Source organism: Engystomops pustulosus, chromosome 1 (genome assembly GCF_040894005.1).
Source record: "Engystomops pustulosus chromosome 1, aEngPut4.maternal, whole genome shotgun sequence".
NCBI classification, from domain to species: Eukaryota; Metazoa; Chordata; class Amphibia; order Anura; family Leptodactylidae; genus Engystomops; species Engystomops pustulosus.
In genome coordinates this window covers 275,080,949-275,108,685 of record NC_092411.1, presented here as the reverse complement: position 1 = coordinate 275,108,685, position 27,737 = coordinate 275,080,949, and the positions used below count along the sequence as shown (strand labels likewise).

Below are 27,737 nucleotides of genomic sequence, written 5' to 3'. Positions count from 1 at the left end.
TGTTTGCAGCCTATTTCAGTCGGGAATATATAATCTGCAGCACAGACTCCTGGGTTGGTCCGGTGCAGGGAGACACGTTGGACTCACCACACCATGACCAATAGACCTAAATGGGGTCAGTGCGCTAGCTATAAATCTGCACAACTGGCTGACAGCCCCCCAAATACGGTTGTGTGGACTACACTATATTAGGCACAAAGAGCCGAGTCTGACATGGCATGTAAGAGTGGAAAAAGGTCAAAAATGCTAAATAAACACAAACTATACAAACACAAATTACAGTTTATTATTATTTTCTCCTCAAGTACGGAAGTAATAAAAAAAACAAAAAAATTACAAGTGTTCATAAAGGCCCATTACTAATGGATCCCTGTCCTCGTCCCTCCCACGCCCGCCCCCTCTCTCCAGTATAGAGATAATCAACCTGAAAAGTATTAAATTAAAGTCAAACAAGAGAAATCTAAATCAAAAAGATATTTAATTACACAATTCCAGGCACGTCAGTGCTAGTTCTAAATCAATGTAAAATTATAAGAGCCTGCTTATTTACATTTTACTTAGAACGCGCATTCTAGGAACGCTCCGTGGCTACAATAGCTTTCAATTAAAAGAAAAAGTGGGGGAAGCTTAATAGTTTTTTTTTCCTATGTTACCGACCTACAAGCCCAGAAAATATGAAAAAAAAGCATATTTAAATCAGATTTACACACAATGTTTTTGAAGAGTCTCCAAAAAACCAGAGGTATATATTGTACAGTCTAAAAAAAACTTTTGGTTTCTCTTATCGAATGACGTAGCGTATGGCGCCGAGTTGCTAGTAGTTAGGACAATGCAGCACTCGAAGTCGTGGAGATTTGATTTTTTTTTTTAGTTTTTTATTATCAAGTTAATGGATCCATTCCGGATATTGTAAACATCTCCTTTTTAAAAAAGAACCCGCTGCTGTGTTACGAGGTAATGTTCGTAGTGCTAATGAGCGGAGCCGGAGAAGGGGGAGGGGAGTAAAAAGCTGCCAGTGGAAGTCTAATCTTATACGGATCCATGCGTCAGTGTTACACCTTCCCTAGACTGGCTTCATTCGCTTTCAGTACTGCGACCGCATCCTTCACAGCGTGGTAGATGACGTTCTTCACCTGCAGGGAGAGAAGACATAGATAAGGTCATACAGAAACCCACCGTGTAGCTAAACGTCCCTTATTGCCCATGAGGCACCAGAGTTAATATTAGGGCGAATTTACATGTCAGGGCAGCGGATAGGAGGAGCACTGCTCACCCCCGCCCCTCTCCATAGAGAAACATGTCCCATCTTTTCTCGGTCATACCGCACCATGCATCCCTATGGTGGACAAATATACGGCGACCATATACAAGTCCCCCAGCGGTCGTGTGAATTCCGCCTTACACTGAATCCCCCCACCCCCCCCCCCCCCGTTAGCTATTCACTTAGGGAAAACCTTTGGTAACAGAAGACCTGGGACATTACCTGAAGCTTGTCCTCGTGGTTTGTGTGTGTATGGGAGAGATAACGGAATTCCTGAGTCAGCCAGAAACAATGCTTCACATGCTCCGGAGAAACAAAGTCCTCGGCTACCTTTATGCAGCTGTACAAGTTGTGGACCTGCAGTGAGAGATTTCAGTGAAGGTTAGTACGAGCCTGCGTTACATTAAATATTAGACCTGGCTTGATGAAGTAGACGCCTACCTGATGAGGGGCTCCGGCCGGGATGAAGACGGCGTCACCCAGGAACTGCACGATGGCCCATCCCTGTACTCCATGTTCCTGGAGGAGCCTCTTCCTCAATGTACTGTCCAGGTACCAGCTCTGATCATGGATGGGGTCGTGATCTGGTGGGTTCTCTTGGCCTTGTTCTTCTGCCACCTTATTACGACAAGAGCACAAATACATTTCATTATTCATCTGCGTCCACCTTCCCCAAATGCTATGGACTTCTTTTCCTTAGTGCATGTTCCCAGCTGAACCAGAAGTACAAGCGGTGAAGCTACATAGACTCTCAACACGTCTTTAAATGTCCACTGTCTTTGGACTAGCCTATGCCTATTGGTTGGAAGAGGTAATCTGCTAACAATGCTCCTTATACGCCAGGTGCTATATTTTCTGCACAACTCCCCGGTTTGTGTCCCCCAAATATACTTTGATGAGGCACCTTTGTTGTGGAAAAGGCAGAATGTTATATGTGAGAATTGGAGGCTGTAAAAGTCATTGGAGGTCGTGAGCTAGCCAAGGCCCACCATATACGGTCATGTGTTTGAGGCCTAAAGTCTTTGGCGGAGATTTATCAGAAGCAGAACTGAGAGCAGAACTGTTCTAGTTGCCCATGGAAACCAATCAGAGCTCAGCTTTAATTTTCCGACAGCTGTTTATAAATTTAAAGCTGAATTCTGATTGGTTTCCATGGGCAACTAGAACAATTTAACCTCGGACACTTTTGATAAATCTTCTCTTATTACCTTTTTTAAGAACTGTCGGATTTTCTCTGTGTCCTTGGCTGCGTAGATATGCCACAAGGCTCCGGGCTTCTCATTGAATTCCACAAATCTCTTAATGGTCAATTCATCGGCATCTCCATCTTGTAAAGTCTTAAGCACTTCTGTGATGGAAGGGAAATACAGACACAATTTATTATATATTATATCAATTACAAATCAAGGTTCACTTATTACATTTAGCACATGAAGGAAGCGGCTTGAGTGATTACCTTGCTCCTGATCCCCCCCATCCTTCGGGATTCCTACGTAGACCATCACGTTGGCCGCGTCAGATACATCCAGGTGAAGGTTTGTTGTACCGTATTTCCGGTCCTCTGGAGTAATTAAGCCTAACGAAAAAGAAAGTACAAATATATGTTAAAAAGAAAAACAAATTACAGATTTTCAATATTCTCATTACATTATTACAAGCAACCTGATGACTGACCATTTCTCAGATAAAAGGATATGGTGCATCTTACCGTACGCATTGTACATTTTAGGACCCAAGTCAGGGCGAACAAAGTAAGTTGGGAGTCGGGCGGCCAGGTTTAGTTTGCCTTCTCTTCTTGTGTACTCAGGCAGAGGAATATTGCTCATCAAATCGTTAAACCTGTAACAGGGAAGGATAAAGTTACTGTGTGCACTCTAAACCTACAGTGGCAATAACAATATTAATAACAATAATGATTCTTTATTTATATAGTGCACACAGATTACGCTAAATCTAATCAACCTACCAGTATGTTTTGGAGTGTGGGAGGAAACCGGAGTACCAAGATTAAACCCACGCAAACACAGAGAGAACATACAAACTCTTTGCAGATGTTGACTTGGATGGGACTTGAACCCAGGTCCCCAGCGCTGCAAGGCTGTAGTGCTAACCACTGAGCCATCATGTTGCTCTGTGGAGGTTTGCCCGAAAAAAAAGCGACCCCTAACCCTTTGCATTGCTTAAAATTCCAGTAAAAACCTACCGAGAAAGCATCATATCTCTAAAGTCTTCTCCTGGAGGCCAGTCCTTCAATTTAAGCACCATTGCTTCACCGGCATCATTTTTAAGGCGCCCTGAAAAGCCCAACAATAAGAATCTTAAACCAAGCAGTAAGCTTAAAAAGAAAAAAATACATTCCCTAAATTTAAAGGAGTTGTCCGGAGGTAGAAAAACATGGCTGCTTCCTTCCAAAGAGTGCCACATCTGACCATGGTTAGTGCCGGTATTGCAGCTCAGCTGCATATAGAGATTAGTTGTTCTACCCATGATCAGGAGAGGAGCTGTTATTTTAAGAAAGCTCTGCACAACCCCTTTAACTTAGAGGCTGATCCTCAGGATGACCCATCAATTTTATATTGTTGGGACTTAGAGTTGCCATTTTTTTGTCACATCAACATCTATTCTGTACTTTAATAGATTGATCTTACCATATACTTCCATACTACAGTAAGGAAGGATATGGGGATTTTGGCCGGTGGCGATCAAATTGTTAACGGACGCAATTGGTGCTAGTACCGATCACGGATGTTACCAGTGGGTGTTTTATGCAATATGCTGCAAAAACCCACCTTGTATGGTAAGGGGTCAAGTCTTATTTTAGATGTTATATCTAGATGGTTTACGTACTGCTTATGTCTTCAAAGCCATCCCAGAACTCGCCGACAGAGGCTCCGGTGATGATGTCATTAGTCCGACAATTCACCAGATCAGCTTCTTGATCCCCAAACTCATCCCTGAAGGATTCCGGTCTCCACAGATCAGTATTCAGTTTATGGTGCACTCCAGACACCATCACCGGCTGGAGAAGAGACATTTCATTCATCATAATCCACATTAACAATAGAGGCCATACACAACAAGCGCACAGTTATTTAGTGATGTTACAATCATGACACAGGGTGCACCGGGTGACTTACCTGCCCTTGTTTCCAACATTCACGGAAGACATTCCAGTTGCTTTTATTGCTTGGATCTTGCAGACAGAGCAGTCTATTGTCACAGAGCCAGTAGTGCGGTGTATTGAATCCCATCAGACTAGGCTGGACAGCGAGCCCTTGTGGTTTCCGTACTGGGTCGGTCACAGGTTTGGTTTGAACCAAAGAGGCAAATATGTCATCTAGCAGTTTAGGCGTGCTCTTCTCACCGCCCTCAGGCTGCAGGAGAAAACAAAGATTTAAAATCCATAGAATACGTGCACTTTGTTTTAACAAAATTTGCATAAATCATAAGGAAAGAAGACAAGAAACTGAACCTATAATAGGCAATTTATGTCCCCCTTGTTTCCTGCACACATCAGGTTTAGCGCTCATTCACATAGCCGTATGCTTGCTCAGCCCGAATCCCAGGTGCGTACAGGGCCGGGAGGAGTAGGTGGGAGGGTTGAGCACTCGTCACACTTCCATAGGCAGAAGAGCGGCCCGACGCGGTCACGCACCATGTGCTCACCCTGCGTGAGCGATTGAAATCTATGGGGGCTGTGACCAGATCACGGCCGTGTGAATGAGACCTTACTGCCGAGATCTGACCTAAGAAAGGAGAACAATCCTAATTGAGGGATCAGGTTACAATCACCTATACAAATCTAGTCTGTTAAGTCAATGTCTGATACAAAAAAGGGCCCAAAAAACATGGCAATGCTCTAGCAGTTTATGCATTGGCGAGCACACGTCCCCATTTCTTTATATGAGCTCATGATGACAGTGGTGGATTCCGCGGCCCGGTGTGTGAGGCGACTGACTAGGCCGCAAAAGATGTAGCAGGACTTCGGCAGGGGCACTCAATGACAGACAAGCCACAAACAAAGGAATTTGGCCTGCAAATGGTACACATCTGTGTGCATGCGGCCTTAGACTGTACCGAGGAAGATCAAACCCTCACAGAGTACTGCAGATCCCTAGTCATGTGCAAAGGGTCAGTCAATATTGAAGTTTTCTTCCTAGTCATGGTTTTGGGCTCTTTATTGTGTTGGACATTGACTCAACAGAGTAGATTTGTATAGGCGACTGTAACCTGATCCCTCTGCGAAAATCCATTAGAAAAATCTTTCCAGTAAGGAAAATCCTGGAATATTCCCATATCATGTAAAAGGAAACATCACAAAATCCCATAGACATGAAAAGGCGTTGATGTGATGTCTATGGTCCAACCACTGGGACATTTAAGAGACAAAGTCCCCTGAAGTTCTTCACGTGGGTGCCAATATGGATTTCTATGGGACCCCCCCCTACCACACTTCTATTGACAGGTAAACCCTCTGATCAGGGCTCTGCACACAATATAGTAAACTCACCTTTACACTTGAAGAATGGAGAAGGTTCCTTAAGAATCCAGAACTGTTACTACTCATAGGGGAAAGGATGGAGCTACTGAACGGCTGCAACGCAGAAGCCGGCTTGCCGAAGCTAGCAAACGAGGGAAGTGCTTTGTTTTCAGTTCTCAGTGCAGAGGTGAAGAGGTTATCTATAGGAAGAGTAGAATAGACATAGGTGAGGTCATGGGTTGATACTATAGAAGGTTTCTAAGCCCAGAAGTAAACCACCAACTCTAGCAGGCTGCAACTGCTCCCCACACACTTACCTTTGTTTTCTTTGTTCACGTTTGTGTTAGGTGTAAGATTTGTTAGCCAACTTAGAGGTCCGGAGGCTGACGACGATGGCGCTTTGCTACTAGCGGATAATAGGTCGGATGCAGGGAGCTTGCTCGGCTGTAGGGATCCATCCAAGGATTCTGAACTACAAGGGACCTGGAAACAGAATTGCAAACAGTCATCAACAACTACATCTTTCCTTCCAGAATCTGAAAGCATTCGGTCCATGACACATACCTGTTTTGGTTCTTCCTTCACGATCGGTCTAGGTAAAGGCTTTTGGTGCTTATTGGAACAGGGACAATTAGACTTTATACCCCACTTGCCCCTGACAGAGTGGACTACATCTCCGACATCATACAGAGCTGTGAAAGAAAGCGTAGATTTGTCAGATTTTTAAAATCACTTCACATTTTGTTTATATGTCCCAATTGGAGTCCAATAAACCTGGACACAGCCTGTGCCTGACAATATCAGAAAACCACTGACCACACGTTCACACGGCAGATATTCACGGTCTGGAAAATCCCTTTCATAGTGAAATGAATGGGAGGATATAGAACCCAAAGGTCTCCAAAAACAAAATTGAGCAATCAAAATCAACGTCTGCAGATTTGGACAAAGAATATACTGCAGATTTTTTTTAAACGACATATTAGTACAGAGTATGTAGTAGTATCCCGAGGATCCCATAAAAGATGTATTTTCTCTCAGGGGTTGAACCCTCTTCATACATGGTGGGTGTTTGACGCATTATGCAGCCAACACCCAGTGGTAACACCAGCAATCTGTGCCGGCACGGATCCCTGTTGTAAACCTGTCAAATGCCGCCATCTTGAGGATCAACCATCCCCCGTGACGTCGCCAGTGGCGCACTAAGAACAGCTGTATTTCTGTATATGGTAGAAAAGATCAGACCCCCCGTGGGATAGAGTACCCTAGGGGGTCTACATATACAGTAAAAAAAAAAAAAAAATTGAAAAACCCTAAAAAGTTTTAATCAACCCCTCTCCATAAAACGGATATAAAAACAAACCAAAAAAATCATAAAAGAGATTCTTTTTTTTGTCAATTTTGCCGCATTTGGAATTTTTTTCCCCCGCCTTCCTGGAATAAAACATAAAGTCGACTATCACGATTATTCGAACATACTATAATAGTTGCATCCATTACCTTTTCCTGGAACAATCTGGGTGGGCATTAAGTTGTCGGGCTCGTGTAGCTGCCCTTTGGTGCACTTCAGCCAGGAGAATATTTCGGCTCCATCGCTCCCTAATAAAAGTGAGAGGAAAAACAAAATAAACTGAAGGGATCTTGTCGGCTGCTCGTACAACTAAGGAAAGGGGAAATGCTACAGGGAGAATAGGTTTTATTTTACTATGCGATCCACTTACCACTGCTCAGACTCTTTTTCTTCATCCGATGACAGTCTACGCACACCCCAAAGCCACATTTAGGACAAACCCAATGGAGGTTGAAGATGGTCGTGTCGCACACGTCGCACATTTCTCGCACGCCACGCACAGCGCGTTTCCAGGCCACTTGTTCTGTACATCAGAAACAAAATGTGTTAAGCAGGAGAGAAAGATCACAGAAAACTCCCTAAGTTACGTTCCATGAACAAACAGATCTTACTTTGTGGATCTACAGAAGCCATAACTTCCTTTTCGGACATGATGAGCTTGCAGAAGTGGTCTCCGATGTTTGCCAGGATGTATTTAGCCGTGTCAAGGTCCAAATCCACCACACTGTTCACTAGAGGAAGCCACAGGTTCATGGCTTCTGCATCGTATTTATTAGGGGTTAAGAAGCCGCCTTCCCGCAGTAATCCGTGCTTGTTAAAATAAAGCCTGGAAATAAGAAGAATACAGGACTTCACGTTCCAAACCTTCTTGTACTGCAATTCATTTCCAATAGGTCTTGTAGGACTCAGCCTCATTTAATGTATATTTCAGAGCATTCAGAGCACGCAATGGCTAAGAAGGCAACAGATTACCTATACCTAATATCTTTAGCTTTTTATGACTTCGTTCTATTTGCACTTCGGCATGAAGATAGCACACATAATAATAATTATTTCTATAGCGCACACAGATTACGCAGCGCTGAACAAAGCATGACAAATTGGTCCCTGTCCCCAATGGGGCTCACAATCTAAACAACCTACCAGTATGTTTTGGAGTGTCGGAGGAAACCGGAGGACCCGGAGGAAACCCACACAAACAAGGAGAGAACATACAAACTCTTTGAAGATGTTGACCTGCGTGGGATTACAACCCAGGACCCCAGCGCTGCAAGGCAGAAGTGCTATCCACTCAGCCACCGTGACAATCTATATATACACGTCTTAGCAGTATCAGCACTTGAAACGGTCATATCTCCTGAACCGTGGTACCTAGAAACACACTTGGTGTCCTATTAAAGAGGAGAACCTCCCCTTTAACGTAATATGACAATATATGACACAGAACCGGAGATATCCACTGTTACATTTGCAGTAAAATATGTGATTTTTTAAAAACAAATCTCAACAGTAACATTAACAGTGGATATTTCCAGTTCTGTTTCACCTACAAACACAAAAAAATTGATATGTTATTAAAAGGGAGATTCTCCCCTTAATAGCATATTAAGGAGGAGATGTCACTGACTGAAGTGAGCCCCCTCCAGCCTGTCAGCTAAAGGCAGAAGACACTTAGAAAAGGTACGCGCACCCTCTGCATCTTAAAAATGCTACTGGATCGACACTGTACACATTTAGAATATATTTTGTTAACTTTTTACAATTTTACTGCTTATTAAAAAATAATAGAATTACAAGAAAAACTGCATATTTTTTTTGCTTTTTTAGTTACTGCATTTGCCTACTAATTCTATTAAAAAATATGAATAAAATTTAAAGTCAGATACAGCAGGTAATTTTTAAAAAAATATCCAATATTTTTTAAAGTACCCAAAAAGCCCTTAGTGTTCATCTTCTATACGGGAAGGATTATATTAAAGACATTTAAGAGTCAGAGAATCCTACTACAACTACTGGGAACTACCTAGGAAAGTTCAGTAGTAATGTTCTCTAAATTCCATATTCGCCACCTAAAAAGCCAGGAATTTTTATTTTTTTCTACAAATATTTGTGTTGCAGTCTGAGCCCCATCTTTCTGATCCAGAACTGATATACACTCAAAATACAAATAAGCTAAGTTCCTGCAGCCTCCACTAGAGGGCAGGCAAGACCTAAAGACTTATACCTGATCACTAAACACATGACGGCCTGTCCCCTCTAGGAGACAAAAAGTTATTGATCCCCAAACCTTAGGGTATGAGGTTAAAAGAAATCAAGCACTTATATTATGCATGTGTAAACTAAGCTCATATACTCTTGTGCACTCTTGTGTGTGCACTGGGGACCTGGATTCAAGTCCCAGGGTCCACATCTGCAATGAGTTTATATGTTCTCTCCTTGTTTGTGTGGGTTTCCTCCGGGTCCTCCGGTTTCTTCCCACACTCCAAAACATACTGGTAGGTTGATTAGATTGTGAGCCCCATTGGGGACAGGGACTGATTTGGCAAGCTCTGCGCAATCAGCGCTGCGTAATCTGTGTGCGCTATATAAATGAAGAATTATTATTCGTTAGGATAATGGTGGTATTTTTCTTTTTATCTCTCTTCTGCGGGAAAAAGTTTTAAAATCCACCTTGGGCGTTCCACTACTTTGCATGAGACAGAGCGCCACTGCTAGGACGCTCGGCCTTTGCATAATTATGTACACCTCCTGTGTGCATAAGCCTCTGCTCCTCCATCCACGGCTGCTAACGATTTTACCGACATCACCGACTCTCGGGAACGGGAGGGAGGAGCAGAAGCTTTTGCACAGAGGAGTTGTGCAATATTTATGGCAGCACGGAGGCTCAGTGGTTTGCACTACAGTCTTGCAGCACTGGGGACCTGGGTTCAAGTCCCAGATTCAACATCTGCAAAGAGTTTGTATGTTTCCTCCAGCCCTCCGCTTTCCTCCTACACTCCAAAAACATACTGGTAGGTTGATTAGAATGTGAGCCCCATTAGGGACTGATATGGTAATCTCTGTGCAGCGCTGCATAATCTGTGTGCACTATATAAATAAAGGAATTATTATGTTATTTTTAAATTATGCAAAGAATGAGTGCCCTAGCAGTGACACTTTTTATGCGGTCAGATACAGTGATATGGCAGAACACACAGAAGAGCCTGTGAGCTCATCTCACACATGCATAATATAAGTGGTGGATTCCTTTATAATCTAATCACTATGGATCCGTAACTTACGTATCTTTTCAAGAACATATATAGAAGTAGAGAATCTTGAACGGGTCTGAACTGCTTTAAGACTTGACAAGATGCAACAATCGAAACACGTCCCAGTGTCTAGAACCGGATAACACTCACCTTCGGAAGTGAAAGAAGCGACAGAAGACCGCAGCGTCCCGCTGTTCCTTGCTCCGTCCGAAGCGGTCTAGGCGGCACTCTCTGCACTTGTGCAAATGTGGAGCAATGTCGTTGCAGGAGCCGTCCTGCACAAAGCAGTCGCCACTGGATTGGAGCCTCTTCAGCTTTTGGGGGTCCAGCATTATAGATCTGGGATATGTAACTGTATAGAAAAGGAGGGTGTAAGAAACTACATCCACAGCATAAACTGAATAACAGACAAAGGAACTTCCTCTTACCATTATCGTTTTTGTTGGGACTCTTCTGAAGATTAGCCTCCATTTTTACAGGTTTTTGGACAGGAATGCTGATAGATTTAACCTTGAATTCAGTTTTAATGGGCAGTAAATTAATGGCAGGCTTCGTCTCAGTGGCTGGAGCTGCTCCAAATGCACTTGGAGGTTGCCACGATAAGTTTTTACAAGCCTCAGAACTTCCCAAGCGCGGAGAGTCTTTCACCGTCAGAGTGTTTTTCTCAGGAAAACGTTCCACGGAAAACTCAAAGCCCTTCGGAAAGACTGTTGTGGGCTTGGAAAAGGCCGCAAAAAGGTTTTCGGATTTCTGCCCGTTGTCGCCATTGGTTTGGCTGGCCCAGGATGAAAAGGCCGATGAGAAAGCACCAGCGGATTTATCCGTCAGGCCAAATCCTAGCCCCTTGCCTTGTGACATGGCAGCGCTGAGGAACAAGTTCTCCTCCCCCCCGTTGCTGTCACCGTTCAGAATGGAGGAGGTGTCGCCTGGCAAGTCTTGAGAACATTTCCTAAAAAGAAAAACACAAAATTAATGTTTTAGATACAAAATAAAATGTACATATCCTGAACATATACAAGTAAACAGGGTATTACCCAGAATAACAACTTTATTTATCCACAGAAAGGCAATAAATGGGAGATCCTGAGCCCCCACACAAATTAAACAGGGGTAGGGTATGTGCATGGCCACTGCATTCACTTCCTAGAACTGTAGTGAAGTGAAGGATGTGCACAAGATCAACTACTTCTCCATTTCAAAATTTTGACCCCTTATGATAACACTCTCAGGCTGTAATCCACCATATACATTCCTGCCGAAAATACTTACCCTGGAGGTGTCGCGGCCCCAAAGCTTGGAGGAGAATTTGCTTGAGGCGGAGTTGCATGGGAGGACTGGTTTTGGCTGGAAGGTGTAGAAGCCGTACATCCCAGCAACGCTTCTCCAAATCCAACCGGCACAGACTGCTTGGATGCCAGACTAGGGGAGGTCTAGGAGAAAGGATTTCATATCATCAGTAAAAAATTTTCATAATAAAAAAAAAACACTACAATAATTCTCCCTCTGCCTACATACAACATCAGGTATTCCCCTGCACTGCTGATAGAGCAATTATATTGTATTAAAATTGGTTGTTCAGTTTGGACCATGAAGAAAGGGCCATCGATAAAAGATCACACCTAACACTTGGATCAAAATCCATCCTGATAAACCAGGGACATTACTCATAGATCCAGGCACCGGGACTGTGGTAATCTCCTTATATTTGTTATCCATTGCCTCCATAATTATACTAATGAACCCGAATGGCTCTGGAGGTCGGCTACCAGTGCCCCTGCATGTTAGGCTGCATTCACATGTTCAGTTTTTTAGATGCAGTTTTTAAAACCAAAAGCAGGCGTGGATATTAATGAGAGGTGATAACTCTTCCTTTTTTCACTCTACTCCAGATTTGGGCATCGAAAACTGCATCTGAAAAATTGAACATGTGAATGCACCCTTAGACTGTGCAGGAGAATTCCCCACCCCACTGTGTGAGATTACATCAGGCAGAGAGAGGGGTGGGGGGGGGGGGGATGCAGAGGGAGCAGGGTAACAGGGAGACAGTGTAACAACCTGTGACAGTGCAAAATGGAGGTGCTCTGGTAAAAACTCTGGGAGCCCCTGAGGCCAATTAGCAAAATTATAAAAGTAGGATGTGTCTAGGTGCTATAGAACAGTAGATAGAGGCTTCTGAAGTCACACTACCCCTGCAACCACTAAATGTGACTCATCCTGTGTGAAAATGAGGTGAGAAGAGTCATATTTGAATGATTGATTTCACATAATAGAGAGGATTGTAGGACCTTCCATCCACTAAATGGAGTCCTCTTAAAGCTAATAGAAAGTAGGTAAGTTAGGGGACACTTCACCAGTATATTTGTGAAGTCTGTACTACAAAACAGGTTATCCTGTTGGCACCTGACGGTAGATCAGAATAATTAATATTTCTTCTACTGTACTAGTCACATCCTTAATAAAGGGGTTATTCCAGTCTGGACTTGGGACAACCCCTTTAAATGATACACAATGAAACGAAGGTATTCCAGCACTCAGAATCTTCTTTAAAAAAATATTTAAATTTTTATTTTGTAAATATTAAAATTGCAAGGTCACATCCTGGCATATCATCCAAAAAAAAAGAGAAAAGATCTACGCGTTTCGGACTAGTGTGCTTGCGTCCTTATTCATGATCAGATCATGAATAAGGACGCAAGCACACTAGTCCGAAACGCGTAGATCTTTTCTCTTTTTTTTTGGATGATATGCCAGGATGTGACCTTGCAATTTTAATATTTACAAAATAAAAATTTAAATATTTTTTTAAAGAAGATTCTGAGTGCTGGAATACCTTCGTTTCATTGTGCATCATTCAGTCAACCGACAGGACTGCCTTTCCGTGCACCGAGAGCTAAGGAGGAATAGGACCTCGTCTACATTGAGGATGCAGCTTATGTGAGTGAGCGGTGGCTTTCTTTCTATTGTTTCCTTTAAATGATAGCATATCCAAATAAAATAGCATCACTGTATAAGGTAAGCGGACAACCTCTTCACTCACGGTTTGGTCAGCTTTTCCATTTTCTGGTGTCTTTGTGACATTCAGTAGTGAGTTCCCTGAGGACTTTGGATTGTCCACCACGACCAATGTCTTCCCGTCGTCTCTAGAGTAGGTGATGAAGTTCGGCTTCTTAACAGGTTCCTTAGCTTTTGCCTATGAGGGACAGACATCAGTGACGGAACCTGCGCACACACAAAGTTATTACATAAACAGCAGGTAGCTGTGGTCACCTACCTTAGTAACTTTTTTCTGTTTTGCATCCCCTTTCCTCGTCCCTTCATCGCTCGGCCTCTTCACTGGTTTCTTGACCATTACTAAAAGGAATAGTGAACAGTTTGTCAGCCATTACTCGTGATCATCACCATAGGCATAGCTTGTGTGTGCATATATATTATATATATCAGAGTGTGACATCTTACCTTTATCAGGCATTATGTTATGTACCAGTTCTACGTGTATAAGAGCCGGATCAATAATCTTTAGACTGGGAACCTAACGGAAAAACGCAAGCGATGAATGACATGAGAGCAAACGTATTGTGTAATAAAAAAGATGCTAATTTAAAGTTTCTACACACTCTCCCCCCTCCATTATAGTATAAGTGGGTCTTTTACCTGCTGACACTGAATCTCCAGTGTCCGGGTACTGCTGCTGGTGTTCAGCACTGAGCCACTGAACCACTGATAGCCCTCACTCATGCTGTATACTCGTATAGATGACCCAATTAAATTCTTGGCAGCTTTAAAAAGGGAAAATAAAATTACTGATAAATGGGGATACAACGTGACCTTTGTTTTCCAATTTATGACTATAAACAAATTGGAGATAACAATGGGGATGATGGGACGTCTGGTATGTAAGAGACTAGTCACCAGTAGAGACTTTCCAAACTGGACTGTCCCTATCGACAATATAGGGACCATAGCAGAGGTTTCAAGTTTCTCCAACACTAATAGACGACCAGCCCGGCACTTACCTTGCAGTACACGATTTTCATCCACGCTCTTTCGAATGAGCTCCTGGAAAACCTTGTTAAACGTTCGGTTTGCCTGCATAAACTGCTTCAGGCTCTCTCGATCCTATAAAAAACGGGAATCAGAAAACCGTAAACTTATGGATAGCTGCGGGACCCAGAAACTTAATGACATGATAACAGGATTCCCATCTGCAACCAGTGTAAAGTGCAGCATAATAGCCGTGTTCACACAGTGCAGATTTTTACATCATTGCACAGTTTCAATGAAATCTACCATCAAAATACATCCTGATAAACCAGGGACACTTACTCATAGATCCAGGCACCAAGAGTGGTGTTATCTTCTTATATTTGTTAACCATGGCATCTTTGCTTCTAAAATCAACTTTTAAAATGATGCCAATGAGCCTGAAGGGCTCTAGGAGTGTTACCAGAGCCATTCCATGCTGTAGCTTCACAGGCTGTTACACTGTCTGCTCCTTGCGCCTGCTCCCTTAGCAGATCCCCCTTCATCTGCCTGCTGTAATCTCACACAGTACGATGGTGAAAGTGTTCATGCACGGTGTAACAACTCGGAGGGGCTTGGTAACTCCCTCATTAACATAATTATAAAAGTTTATTTTAAAAGCCTGGAGGCCATGGATAACACATATAAGAAGATGACCACAGTCACAGTGCCTGGATCTTTAAGTAATGTCCCTGGTTTATCAGGATGGAATTTAAAGGTAGATTTCCTTTAATGTTTATTTCTTTGCAGACCCAATTTACAACCTGCTCCTAATTACAGATTTTTCTATGCATCCCACCACAACATGCTGAATACAAGGTCTTAATGTCCAAAATTCTGTGTCCGTCACTAGTTTTCCACCTATATGATTCGGTCTTTATGACATTTGAAGACACTTCCCACTTCTCATAAGTGCAAATCTCCTAAATGCTGTAAACTTTATGAGAAGGGGGAAGTCTACAAAGCCAAGAGAAGCAGCGCGTGTCCAGGGCCTGAGAAGCAGCACGACAGCCAGCTATGTGAAGTCGTTACACAGGATCTATAGGTTTCACATATAGGAAGTGAAACAATAAAACAAAAGCATATCTATTGTCCACATATCCCCCGTTACCAGAGACGTTTGCCACACATTATCTATTTATTTTGTATGGCGGGGTCAAGCACTACTTAAAATGTAACCAGAATCTACACAAGCTTAATGATTACCAAGAGCTTCACGTTAATATTAAATTGGGACCCAGTAAAAATCTGTGGAAAACCAGTTAAATAAAGAATGTGTGATAAAGGTCATTTAAAACCTCAAGCTACGTGTCAAGTAGCTGGAGGATAGTAGATGCAGATGAAAGGAAAACTTGTATCAGGATCCATCATGATAAACCAGGGACACTCATCCATAGATCTAGGCACCGGGACTGTGGCATGAAAATATTATCTTCTTCTTAGATTTGTTATTCAGGGTAATGAGCCTTAAGGGCTCCCTTGGGTGTTACCAGAGCTCCTCTGTGCTGTAGGTTCACAGGCTGTTACACTGTGCAGAAACAGTGTCATTACTGAGCGAGATTGCAGCAGGTAGAGTGAGGGGGAAGTGCTGAGGGAGTAAGGGGAAGGAGACCGTGGAAAACAAATATAAGTAGTCACGGTGCCTGGATCTATGAGTAAGTGCAGCTACGTTATCATGAGGGATTTTGATGGTAAATTTCCCATAATGCATCATCGTTAGGTGGCTTAAAAACATGTAACGTGTACGGGTAAAAACAACCTCCAAGTGAAGGGGCACATAATCTACATAGACCAAAAATGCAATACGTACCCGTAAACCCTTCACCACATCCTGATTCATAAAAAATTTGTGTCGGTCTCCAAGGAATTGGATGCAGGTCATGGGATCCATCGAGGCCTTGCTCACTATTACTTTATATTGCTGTAGGGGAAAAAAAAAAAAGTGTTATACAGGCGATCACCCAACTTACAGACGACTACTAGTTACACACGGCCCACTCTCTGACCTCCGGTGAAGCTCTCTAATGTTGTAATCAACTGTAAGTTATATGCAATGGAGCTTTATTGATAATCATTGTTCCCATGTCAACCCAAAATGTTTCAAAATCTAATTGTCACAGGTCCCAAAAAATTATTTGCCTGGAGTTATGCTTATAAAATATACCTGTTCCAACTTACATACAAATTCAGATTACAATAAACCTAAAGTCATTCTCCGGCTATTTGGAGGAAGTGCGCAAGATCTCCGGATAGCCGGAGAATGATGTAGCAATAAGTAGGCATGGAGTGGGCAGAGCAAACAGTGCTCGGGAGGCGGGGTTACCTGACTGCTTGGATGTGTAGCCCCGCCTACTTAACTGCACAAAAGTATAAAAGATAATAATAATAAATTCCTTTATATAGCGCACACAGATTACGCAGCGCTGCACAGAACTTGCCAGATCAGTCCCTGTCCCCAATGGGGCTCACAATCTAATCACCTACCAGTATGTTTTGGAGTGTGGGAGGAAACCAGAGGACCCGGAGGAAACCCACGCAAACACAGAGAGAACATGCAAACTCTTTGCAGATGTTGGCCCAAGACCCCAGCGCTGCAAGGCTGTAATGCTAACCACTACCGCAACCTAGAAATATGATAAAAAGGCCTCCAAGGAATGTTACATAAGAAGGTTACAGAATAAGGTTCTGTTTGTGGGGGCGAGTGTGGGGACAGGTTCTCTTTCAAGTCCTACATCATGAAAAAAATATATAAATACATAAAAATTGTTATGGTATGTAAAGCGGTTCCAAAGATATTGTCATAGCGCCAGAACGTCATAGCGACAAAAATGTGCACAGAAAAAAATATGTGTGAGGGCAGACGGGGCCGCTAATTTATTGGGGCGATTTTCCACTTTTATTTCCCTGACGTGAGCAGTCACTCCGATCACTCAAGGCCATTTCCACATGACAGGACTGAGCGCTCGCTGCCCGAGCCGCTGCACTGACCTCCACATTACAGACGTGTATTATAAAAACTGGACACCGGGCAGAAGACTTCATAGACTGTATATGTTGTAACCCGGTCGGGCTGCAGAGGATTTGGTCACAACTGAGCAGAAGGAAAACGAAGGAAGGAGTTTCCACCATAACATGGAAGCTTTAACTAAATCCATGTGCAACAGATATAAGAAAAGCTGCTACTGACGCGTTTCAGGCCCCTTATACGCCCTCAGTCATAATGGATGCTAACAAATATAGAGAGTATACACAATATAAAAGAGAAATGACATCATGGACACATACTAGTACCTGCATACCAAGAGGTGCAAAGATACAGGGACATACTTCATTTTTATGGAAGGGAACCTGTCATCAGGAAGGTCAGTTTTACATGACGAGTTTCCAATAGCCTCTGGCATCTTGATTTAAGAACACCTTTACTGTGGATATGATTAATTCAAGTGCTTTTTAATTGTTCCTTTAACATTACCTGGCTCCCTGCCAGCAGTATTTGGCAAGTAAAGAGGGGGGAAAGGTAGGTCAGTTCACACGAGAATTGCTTGCGGCTGTGAGGTGATGCAAGAGGGGAGAGGCCGACTAAGAAATGATTAAAAAGCAGTGAAATTATTCAGATGCACAACAAAGGCATTTTTGAAATTTACATGCCGGAGGTTATTGGTACCTGTCATCATGTATAAATGACTTTTCTGATGACAGGTTCCCTTGAACAGCCATGAATAGAGATACTATCAGAAACACGTAGGCCGATGCCTTGACTCCTGTCTTAACCTTGCGTCTTACACTGAATGTATCCGAGAAGATTATAGTAAAGATTTGCTGTTTTTACTAGACGTGTGGAATAACTTATCTTTGAGCTGGATAGTTATTTAGTATATAGAAGTACATATGTTTGCAGCCCGGTGTCCCGCTTCTTGGTAGACTGTATCTGGATTATGTAGACCTGCTTTGTTTTTTAGCATCCTTTATGACTGAGGACGTATAACGCGTCAGTGGCAGCTTTTCTTATTATCTGTTGTATCTGATTATAACTTATTTCATTAAAGCATCAATTTCATGGTCACAGGGGCTAAACTTCCTTGTACCCCAATTAATAGAGTGGCCCGGACTGAGACCTAGTCCATTCTGCCTGTTCTTATGTTGCCAGCACTGGTAAAATGGTTTCACCGCCATCTTTGTTTGTCCACATATTTTGTTACATCTGCACTTCACTACACACTAACAGCAAGCAGAGATAGAAAATGACATGATGCATTAGACATATTTTCATTCCCCAGGTATTGCTTACCATTGCCGGGCACAGCACGGACATAGAAGGGTTACTGGGACATTTGCGGTCGGCGATCGCCAGGCTGTGCTCCACCAGAAACAACTGGACTTGTGGTCCGTACACCTCGATCCACGTCCTCTTCTCCCAGGGTTCATCTTCAAACTCCACACAAACCTGCAAACACAAGACGCACGTGAGACAAAGGTCCCTCCTGCAAAAGCCAAGAACCCAGTCCAGTCATTAACTCATACAGTACATGATCACATCAAGTGTAGACACCCCACACATATGGACATTATTACATGTTACCCGGCATTGTATCCTTTAATGGAAAGCAGAGAAGACTGCAAGAAATTCACCCGAGAGCAGAGTCTATTTGCATACGTTACTATGCATGAGATTCTACAGATGCATTCATGTGCACCACCGGGAGAGTAACCAAGCGAGCCTGCGATATGTTACACCACGTTACATGTCTACCGCCTTAGCTACAGGCTACGAGAAGGAAATATATTAGGGGAGATTTATCAGAAGTGTCTGAAAGCAAATCTGTCCTTGTTGCCCAAGGCAACCAATCAGAGCTAAGCTTTCATTTTCCCACAGCGGTTAATAGAATGAAAGCTGAGCTCTCATTGGTTTCCACCGGCAACCAGAACAGTTCTGTTCTAAGAGACTTATGATAAATCTCCCCTATCATGTTGAGCCCTTGTGGCATCTCGACAGAATGGAATCCAAATTAACACAAAGCAAAAGGGAATTGTTCAATGCAATGGCGAATTAGTATTCATCAAATAAGAAGGGTTAAAACTTTAGTTAAGGGGAACCTGTCACCAGATTTTAGGCCCGTTAAATCTACCAGCACCTTCGGGACTGGAATTAAATGTCCCTTCTTTATGTGAAATCTCACCCGTGTACCTATAAAAAAAAAATCCATAGTCATGTGAAAAAGAGCAAATTAGAGTCATGTTTTTCTTGAGAAGAGTCAAGTTTAGAGGCTGCAGGAGAAGAGTCACTTGAGGTGCCTCTATCTTCAGTTTTATACCATCTAGAAACATGAAGCTTGTGTCATATGGAAGATAAGATTTTTATCTTTCATATCAGTTTTAGTGGTTCTTTGATCTACAGAACCGAAAATACCGACAGTTAAAAAGAAAAAAAGTCAGGAAATTGACATTTTATTTGCTTCTCACATTTCCAATTAAGTCATTAGCTGCATGTATCTTCCGTTCTGATGGGATCTGAAAGATGAGATTCTTATCTTTAATATGACACCAAGGTGCTGTAGAACCAAAGATTCTGAGAGTCTGACATGACTCTCTTCATGCAGCCTGTAAACTTGACTCATCTTGGAAAATAAATGACTATTCTCTGCTGATTTTCACACATATTTTTATAGGTAAGATTTCACTTAAAAGTGTTAATTGTAAAAAAAGGACATCTCATACCCTACCTGAGGTGAACTGGTAGTTTACAGGGGGTAAATCCTGGTGACAGGCTCCCTTTAACCATTTCTGGAGCTCTATATTCCCAATCCTTTAATACTCTGACAACTCCAGAGCGGTCTGATGAGGGTGTGAAGGAATGGCCATTGCTCGGCTGGGAGCTCTACAGCTTCCATTATATAAGCCACTCTCTCTTCTGAACAAGCGCCTGACTATAAAGCAGCGCCGGGAGCTACAAAAAACAGGAAACTTATTGATGGAATTTTTTTTTAAAATAAAACCTTGATTTAATGATACATCCTCTGAATATGAAAATAATGAATTTTCCACGTGCACAACCCAACACAAGAGAAGATGTTAAGCTCCAAAATAGTAGGATGGAGTAGTAGGAAGTGGGTCTGGTCTGGAGTCCTCCTCGCCCTCCGTCACAGTGAGGGCGGATGCCTTCTCATACCATGGGGGGAGGGATGTGGCACCACGTGGCTAATGAGCCTATGTTTACATGTGGAGGCGGAGGAGGAGACATGGTAATGGCTATGAAAAGGACCGTCTCGAAGTCCTCTGACGCCTTACAGGCTCAGGGTTGTAGCTGTACTTCACTAACAGTCACTATGGCCATATCTTCCCAACAGGAAATTGTCGACCCCCGATGATTATGAGCCCAAAATATCTCAACATAGAATGTAGTACTTAAACCTTAAAGGGGTTGGCAGCCTCAATGGAACATAATTTACACTCGAGGCGATGACGCACGCGTTGGTAAGCGGTGACAGTATCCTGGCCTTCTCTCTAAGGTTAGTACCTAAAGTAAGTGTGTAAAGTCCCCTGCACATGGAAATTGCTTTTTTGGACGAGTAATAGTTATAGTCGATGTCACCGTTTCGACGCCTCGCGCACGTCCCCATACACACCACACAGGTGATCGTCCACCGATTTTTAGTAATGGAGTCCAACTACTCTTTACCTGATACTCTCCTCCCATCCCTCACACCAAAAACAAGAGGTAAATTTACCAATATTTATCTATGATAAGTTCTGTATCACTTTTTTGATACGTAAAGCAAAGCCTCCGGTGTTTTACCTCATGATTTCTGAATACGGAAGTTGTGCCTTCTGTCTTTTACCTCATCAGCCAGACAGACATTCCTGTACACAAAATGGCCGCAGATGAAAGCTCCTGTGATCTTAAAGTCTGGTCGACCTTATGATAGTATTTATGAATATAAAATTAACGTCCTGGCTGATGAGGTAAAAGACAGGAGGCGTCACTTTATATATCAAGAAATCATGAGGTAAAAGTCGTCACTTTACATATCAAGAAATCATGAGGTAAAATACAGGAGGCGTCATTTTATATATCAAGAAATCATGAGGTAAAAGTAGTCACTTTACACATCAGGAAAGCAGAGCAGAACCAGTAATAGATGTATATTGGTAAATTACCTCATATCCTGCCCCTCACACTTACACATTACAAAAATCATGAGCTAAAGTGGCCAACCCCTTTAAGATAAAAGTACAGTCACTAATATACAGTTTTCGAGGAGATGTAAGGACATGCTACGGTATGTGACTAACCAGATTCGTCACCATTTGCCTCCATCTTTGTTTTCACGTTCAACGTCAAAAAAGGCGAAGCCTCGCATTCATGTCATCTTCTGTTCAACAGGATCCTGCATTACAGACCAAAGCCCCCCGCCCCGTATCATGTCCCAAACAGTAAGTTCTAAATGAAACGCAACCGTTCCAGATTTTTAAGCCTATTCAAGATCCCAGCTGCCAGTATAATCCTCTCAGGACCCCGGCCTCTCCTCCGAGGGCCGGCACAATGCGCTGCCTGGATTCCTTTTATAGTAAGCAATTTGCAATGCAAGCAGCGAGCATTCCCATCCCTCCCGACCCATTCCTACAATCTGGCCTGAAGGATCCATAGAACAAGAAGCCATTAGTTGGGGGCAACCCCTTTAATATATACAGGATTTTTGTTTGGTGGGGGTGGTTGCTTGTCTAACAAAATTAATTAACCAATCCTGAGAGCCAAAACCCCAAAGTAGGTGAAATAATAATAATAAACACAACCCATTTAATATGTAAATAATGCAGGATATAGAAACTATCATTGAACATGTGTCCGAACTCACATGGAGGCATCAGCCAATGAGCACTAAGCTGAAAATGAAAGGACGGCTAGGACTGGCTGGAAGGTCTGGTGGGAGGAGTCACTGTATAAACAACTGCAAGTATACAGAACAGCAACAAAGTAACACCAGATGCAAAACGTCCTAAAAAGGGTTAAACCTCGTCAACCTAAGAGCTATGGGGCCGCACCACTACATTAATTATAGATTGTGTAATAACTGGCCCCCAACCAATGAGCAATCCCTGCCGGCACTTTAGTAAATATTCCTCGAAATTACACCCAATACAGATCCGGTTGGTCCAATCCAGACATAGCCGGTGGTCCTCTCTGGAAACATCCTGGCTGGGGAGGTTTTTGGGCCACCATGCAGGTTATGTGCAGTGTGCATTACCCCCCACCCAAGAAAGATGTGCAATGATCAAAGAAAAACACAGGGAGAAGGGACGCCATCACATACGATAATGTCACGTTTAGCAGGGATACTCCCTGTACACAACAAGACTCACTATAAAGCGAGCCCGGCCACTGCTGCCCCTCCTGTGTGCTCAAGAATTTGCTGGTCCCGAGTTTACATACACGATAAGCAACCCCCCCCCCTCGCAAAGGCAGACGGCACGTACACAGAGGAACTTCCAGCAGCTGGGGGTGGGGAGGAGAGCGGCAGCAGCGTTACAGACTGCTAAAAGGACATTCACAGGAAGACAATGGCTCCCTAACTGCCTGGACTCGGAGAGAAGACAGTCATGTGCCAAACACAGACAGTCCCCAGCACCGCGAATCAAAAGCCATGGAAAATCCACTAAAATTCAAAGCAACCCATAATTATATACATAGTTCAATAGCAATCGCACATCTAAGAAAAGAAAAGATTGCATTTTTCTATCTAGTGCCAAGTAACAAAGAGCCATATAAAAAATATATATATATTATACGTGGAAGGAAATTTGCATGGAACCCATCGGAGAAGTCCTGAACGACTTGGGGGATTCAGCCAGTGATATTGCTAGCAGAAAGCACTCGACAGAAACAGGCAACATCATTAGGGATTAATGTGACCGTAATGGGTGACAGCCATTAACCCAATGCACACATGGATCTCTCCTGATGGATTGTGGACAAACTAAAAAACATAGCACGTCCAAGCAAAAATACCTAATATAGGTGTCAGCAAAACAGAAGTTTGGCCAACGGATTCTCTGCCGGACCCCATCAGAATCTCCAAACAATTTACCAAACGCCATCCTGGCCCAGTATAGAGCAGCAAGGGTTTGTTTCATGTAGCTACTGAGGATAGCGTGACTGCTACACATGGTCACCAAAACAGGAAGCGACTGACAGCCAGGGGCGGAGTCACAATGTATTAAACTACCAAACGTGTGGTAGTCTAACCCTAAATAATATGCAAACTGCTAAATGTGTTCTGTATAAGGACACACTTCTGGTAGCTTCACCCCCACCTTGAGGACTAATAATCAAGGAAGTTAGAAGCAGAAGTACATCCAACCATTTTTTCCTTCAAACATCTGCTGGAGGAGCTTCATCACAAAATAGGTTAGCCCGACAGTCACATAATGTGTACCTTATGCCTCTGCCTTAAGGATTACACCAACACATGGCTCCAAGATCCCGTAACAGTTACTGAACCTATCGCTAGAAAAACTAACCAAGGTTTGGAATAAGTTCATCCAAGATCTTATTAAGTAGTGCTCACCAGAGCCAATTGCTCTAGAAGAGGTCCTAAGGACTAAAGGTCCTTAGGCAGATGTTCACCATTGAGCACAATCTGAATTCAGCAAGACCCTCCATAACATAACTCAGAATTACTAACATGAGAGGTGACCCACAAAAAAAAAACAGACATAATCCTGTGTTATCCTAGACAAAAGACGGTAATTCCCCAAAGTTCCCCGTTAAATAGTTCCGTTAGTTCCCCAAAGTTGACAATACATAACATTTCAATTGTTAACATACATCTATATTCATTGTCACCATTGTCATCTACACGAGCACCGCCTCGAAAGGAGCCAGGAGACGACATGGCACAATGGCTGCTAAACTTCAATCAAACATGTATCAAACAGCCAACTCTAGCCCATTCTGTGAAATCCAAGATATACGTAACAGCCAAGTTCATCTATGTAAAACATACAAGCGCCACAAAAAACTGGGACATGTGAAGCTGTTATGAGCATCCACCACTGAATCGAAGGGGCTTTAGGCAATTTATCAGAAGCAAGTTTGGTCTGAGAAATCCATCAGACACATGGACCAAACACGCCAACCCTGAACTATAGCGCTGTCCAACGGGCATGCCCTGAACTATAGCGCTGTCCAATGGGCATGGCCTGAACTCCAGCACTGTCCAACGGGCACGCCCTGAACTATAGCGCTATCCAATGGGCATGGCCTGAACTCCAGCACTGTCCAACGGGCACACCCTGAACTATAGCGCTATTCAATGGGCATGGCCTGAACTATAGCGCTATCCAATGGGCATGGCCTGAACTATAGCGCTGTCCAATGGGCATGGCCTGAACTATAGCGCTGTCCAATGGGCATGGCCTGAACTATAGCGCTGTCCAATGGGCATGGCCTGAACTATAGCGCTGTCCAATGGGCATGGCCTGAACTATAGCGCTGTCCAACGGGCATGGCCTGAACTATAGCGCTGTCCAATGGGCATGGCCTGAACTATAGCGCTGTCCAATGGGCATGGCCTGAACTATAGCGCTGTCCAACGGGCATGGCCTGAACTATAGCGCTGTCCAACGGGCATGCCCTGAACTATAGCGCTATCCAATGGGCATGGCCTGAACTATAGCGCTGTCCAATGGGCATGGCCTGAACTATAGCGCTGTCCAATGGGCACGCCCTGAACTATAGCGCTATCCAATGGGCATGGCCTGAACTCCAGCACTGTCCATTTCTGAAGAATGGGAAGTACACTGGCAAAAAGTCCAGTCTAAAACTCTCCTCCAATAAGAAGTGCAGAAAGGTCGTCAAGATTATGAGATCGTCGGAGAAGAATCACAAGGCTACGAAACCTCGAGATGCATCTAGCAAACTTTCAGAACCAAAATAAGTCATAACCAGCTACAACGCATGCTCCAAGATAAAGACCCTTCAAAAAGTCTTCTGCAATCTACTTCAAGAAGACACCGCGTCTCTAACTACTGAAACACATCAAACACCGGTGGTCTCAACAACTAGAAGACCCCACCACTAGAAGAACAACATATTATAGATCCTGAAACATTGCTCCAACCTTTGCATGACTATTGAGTCACAAACCGTAGGGATCTCACCCCGTGGTGGCTGTGATACAGATTCTGTAACGTTCCTCTAAGGAGACAAGACCGTCCAGCGTGGACAAGGCATTTCCTAAAGAGGGTATGGTGTCACAATATCAAAGCAACCTCGTTACTACAGATAACAATATACGTTACATGGATGGATACACAACCATCTGAGATGCCTTCAAACTAATTTTTACCGATAACAATCAGTACAATTTTTGAATTGTTTAATGACATCAAAATTTTTCCTTGAAAACACATCTAAGACAACTTCCCTACATGGCTGAGGAGGACACTATTTATAGTCTAACTTATTCTCTTTCATAAAACTTTCCGTCTACTGTATAGGAAATTCTTGGACGTCGGCAATCCAAGGTCAACAACAGTCAAAACAACAGGATAAGATGAGATTCTCTGAGGGTCACCGACCTAGCGCACCGCTGTGACATACCTTCAGGTCAGCGCAGTTGATATCCTTGTGGGACGCGGCTCGGATGATGCCGTTCTTCCACGGCCAGTGCGCGATCTCTTTAACGTCCAGCTGCAGGTCGCTTCCCAAAATGCAAGCGAACCTCTGCCCCACCAGGACGTGGAGACTGTCTTGGTGCATGAGCACCATCATGGTACAGCCTAAGGGTTAAAAAAATTAAAAAAAAGTCAATTAAGAATGGATTGGGATTGGGTTAACGATGGAGAGACCGAAGAAGGAGTTAGTCCAATGTGAGCAGTGGAGGAGTACACACCCCTCCGGTACCGGCCAATGACAACACCACAACTTCATGGAGAGCATGTGGCTCAATATTTACATCCGTAAGTCACATGATTCAAGCCAAAAATGACAGCACTGTCACCCCAGACCACAGGGGGTCTACCTGTCAGCCAATCAGCCATTGACAAATGGTGTCCCCTGTCTACTAACCCTCCAATAAGAACCAGCCGCACTAAAGTCACATGACACAACTTTCACAGGACAAGTCATGTGACAAGAACCGCTTAACATAAGTCAACAGGCGACAGATACATGGACCAGGGTGGTGCGACAATGGCACCACGACAAATGAGGTCACCAGACCCTAAATAATAGAAAATCCCCTACATTACAATATATGCTAATTACATGAGTATGCACAGGGTCCTACAACTCATAGAAACGCAGGAAGACAAACCGCTAGGTGTGAACGACAACATAAAGCCTCAAGGTTGGAGCTGGTAAAGTGTCAGTACTTACCTTGTGTGATGCACAAGGCCAATTAGAGAGAGTCAGCAATCCGCTGCCAGTCTGTTGTGGCTCCGGTGCCCGGGCGCAGCTCTAGCTCGGGCACAGGACACTACTATGCAGGGGAGGCGGACAGGCGCTACACGCGCACCCTCCAAGACACGCCCCTCGCACGCCTATTGGAGGAGCAAGAGTCAGAGGCCGGACGAAGCTAGACAGGTCGAATTGTCATTGGTGCAATGTGTTGTCAATCACGGCTTGAGTTGCCAAGCGCTCATAACCCCGCCCCTCCGCCGCCTCCACTTTCAACTTAGAGCAATTCCTTACAGCACAGGGGACTCCAGCGAGTTGTAACCTCACAGTGTATCCCTCCGCCACCTAGGTAATACACACAGGCTGCAAAAGAGTCCGCCATCCGCCTTGTGCGCGCTACCGGCTATATCACGTAATGGAAACGCACACACACGGAGCGGTATTATCGTATTGCCCATCGGTAATCCAACTATAGGGGGCACGGGGGATGTCACAGAGCGCTGCTGGGCGTCAATGCGACAGTACAGTGTAAAATAGTTCCGGTCGGCGGAGGAAAGCGGCTTTGGCTTTTAGGACATGGGCTACGTGCAGCTCTGTGCATCCGCAGCGGGGGGAAAGCGTCTAGAGGAGGGGGTGGGGCAGGAAGGCAGCTGCTGCCGGGGGGAGGAGCCCAGCCGTCACGTCATCACCACAGCGAGGCTGACACTTGTTTTCTTGGCTGCCATCTTGTTTCATTCAAAATGGCTGGCAAAAGACAACTCAATAAGCCCAACATGTCAATGTAGACAGTAATAAAAGCACAATTTCATGATAAATTCATCACCCTCATGGACTCACACATCTCCCTCCACCTCAATGCTTGGAAGTGGGGAGTTAGGCATTGGCAACCATTTTGTCATACCTCAAATGGGCTCGTAATGGTTGAGTTGGCTCTCAATGGTGGACATGTTGGTGAGAGCCCAATCCCTTGTCATTGT

At 43.7% G+C, this 27,737-nt stretch overlaps 1 protein-coding gene across 3 annotated transcripts; it reads right to left on the bottom strand.

Annotated features, from left to right (window-relative positions):
• Positions 1–262: 262 nt before the first annotated feature.
• On the bottom strand, positions 263–27,294 carry KDM3A (lysine demethylase 3A). Of its 3 annotated transcripts, none has more exons than XM_072126276.1 (27): positions 26,740–27,294; positions 25,963–26,141; positions 18,652–18,807; positions 16,174–16,284; positions 14,357–14,459; positions 13,995–14,119; positions 13,800–13,872; positions 13,615–13,694; positions 13,369–13,533; positions 11,613–11,773; positions 10,772–11,292; positions 10,494–10,695; positions 7,704–7,918; positions 7,463–7,615; positions 7,242–7,340; positions 6,306–6,433; positions 6,059–6,224; positions 5,772–5,941; positions 4,399–4,635; positions 4,109–4,280; positions 3,465–3,555; positions 2,970–3,100; positions 2,718–2,837; positions 2,470–2,609; positions 1,703–1,879; positions 1,484–1,618; positions 263–1,133 (listed from the first exon to the last, which is right to left on the bottom strand). In XM_072126276.1, the coding sequence occupies exons 2-27, from the start codon at positions 26,131–26,133 to the stop codon at positions 1,053–1,055; spliced, it is 4,083 nt and encodes a 1,360-aa protein (XP_071982377.1). In that variant the 5' UTR covers positions 26,134–26,141; positions 26,740–27,294; the 3' UTR covers positions 263–1,052. The 3 variants fall into 3 exon arrangements, with proteins under 3 accessions (XP_071982377.1, XP_071982378.1, XP_071982379.1); XM_072126277.1 differs by having other exon boundaries at positions 13,381–13,533; positions 26,740–27,292; XM_072126278.1 differs by lacking the exons at positions 25,963–26,141; positions 26,740–27,294 and adding an exon at positions 21,654–21,753.
• Positions 27,295–27,737: the final 443 nt, after the last annotated feature.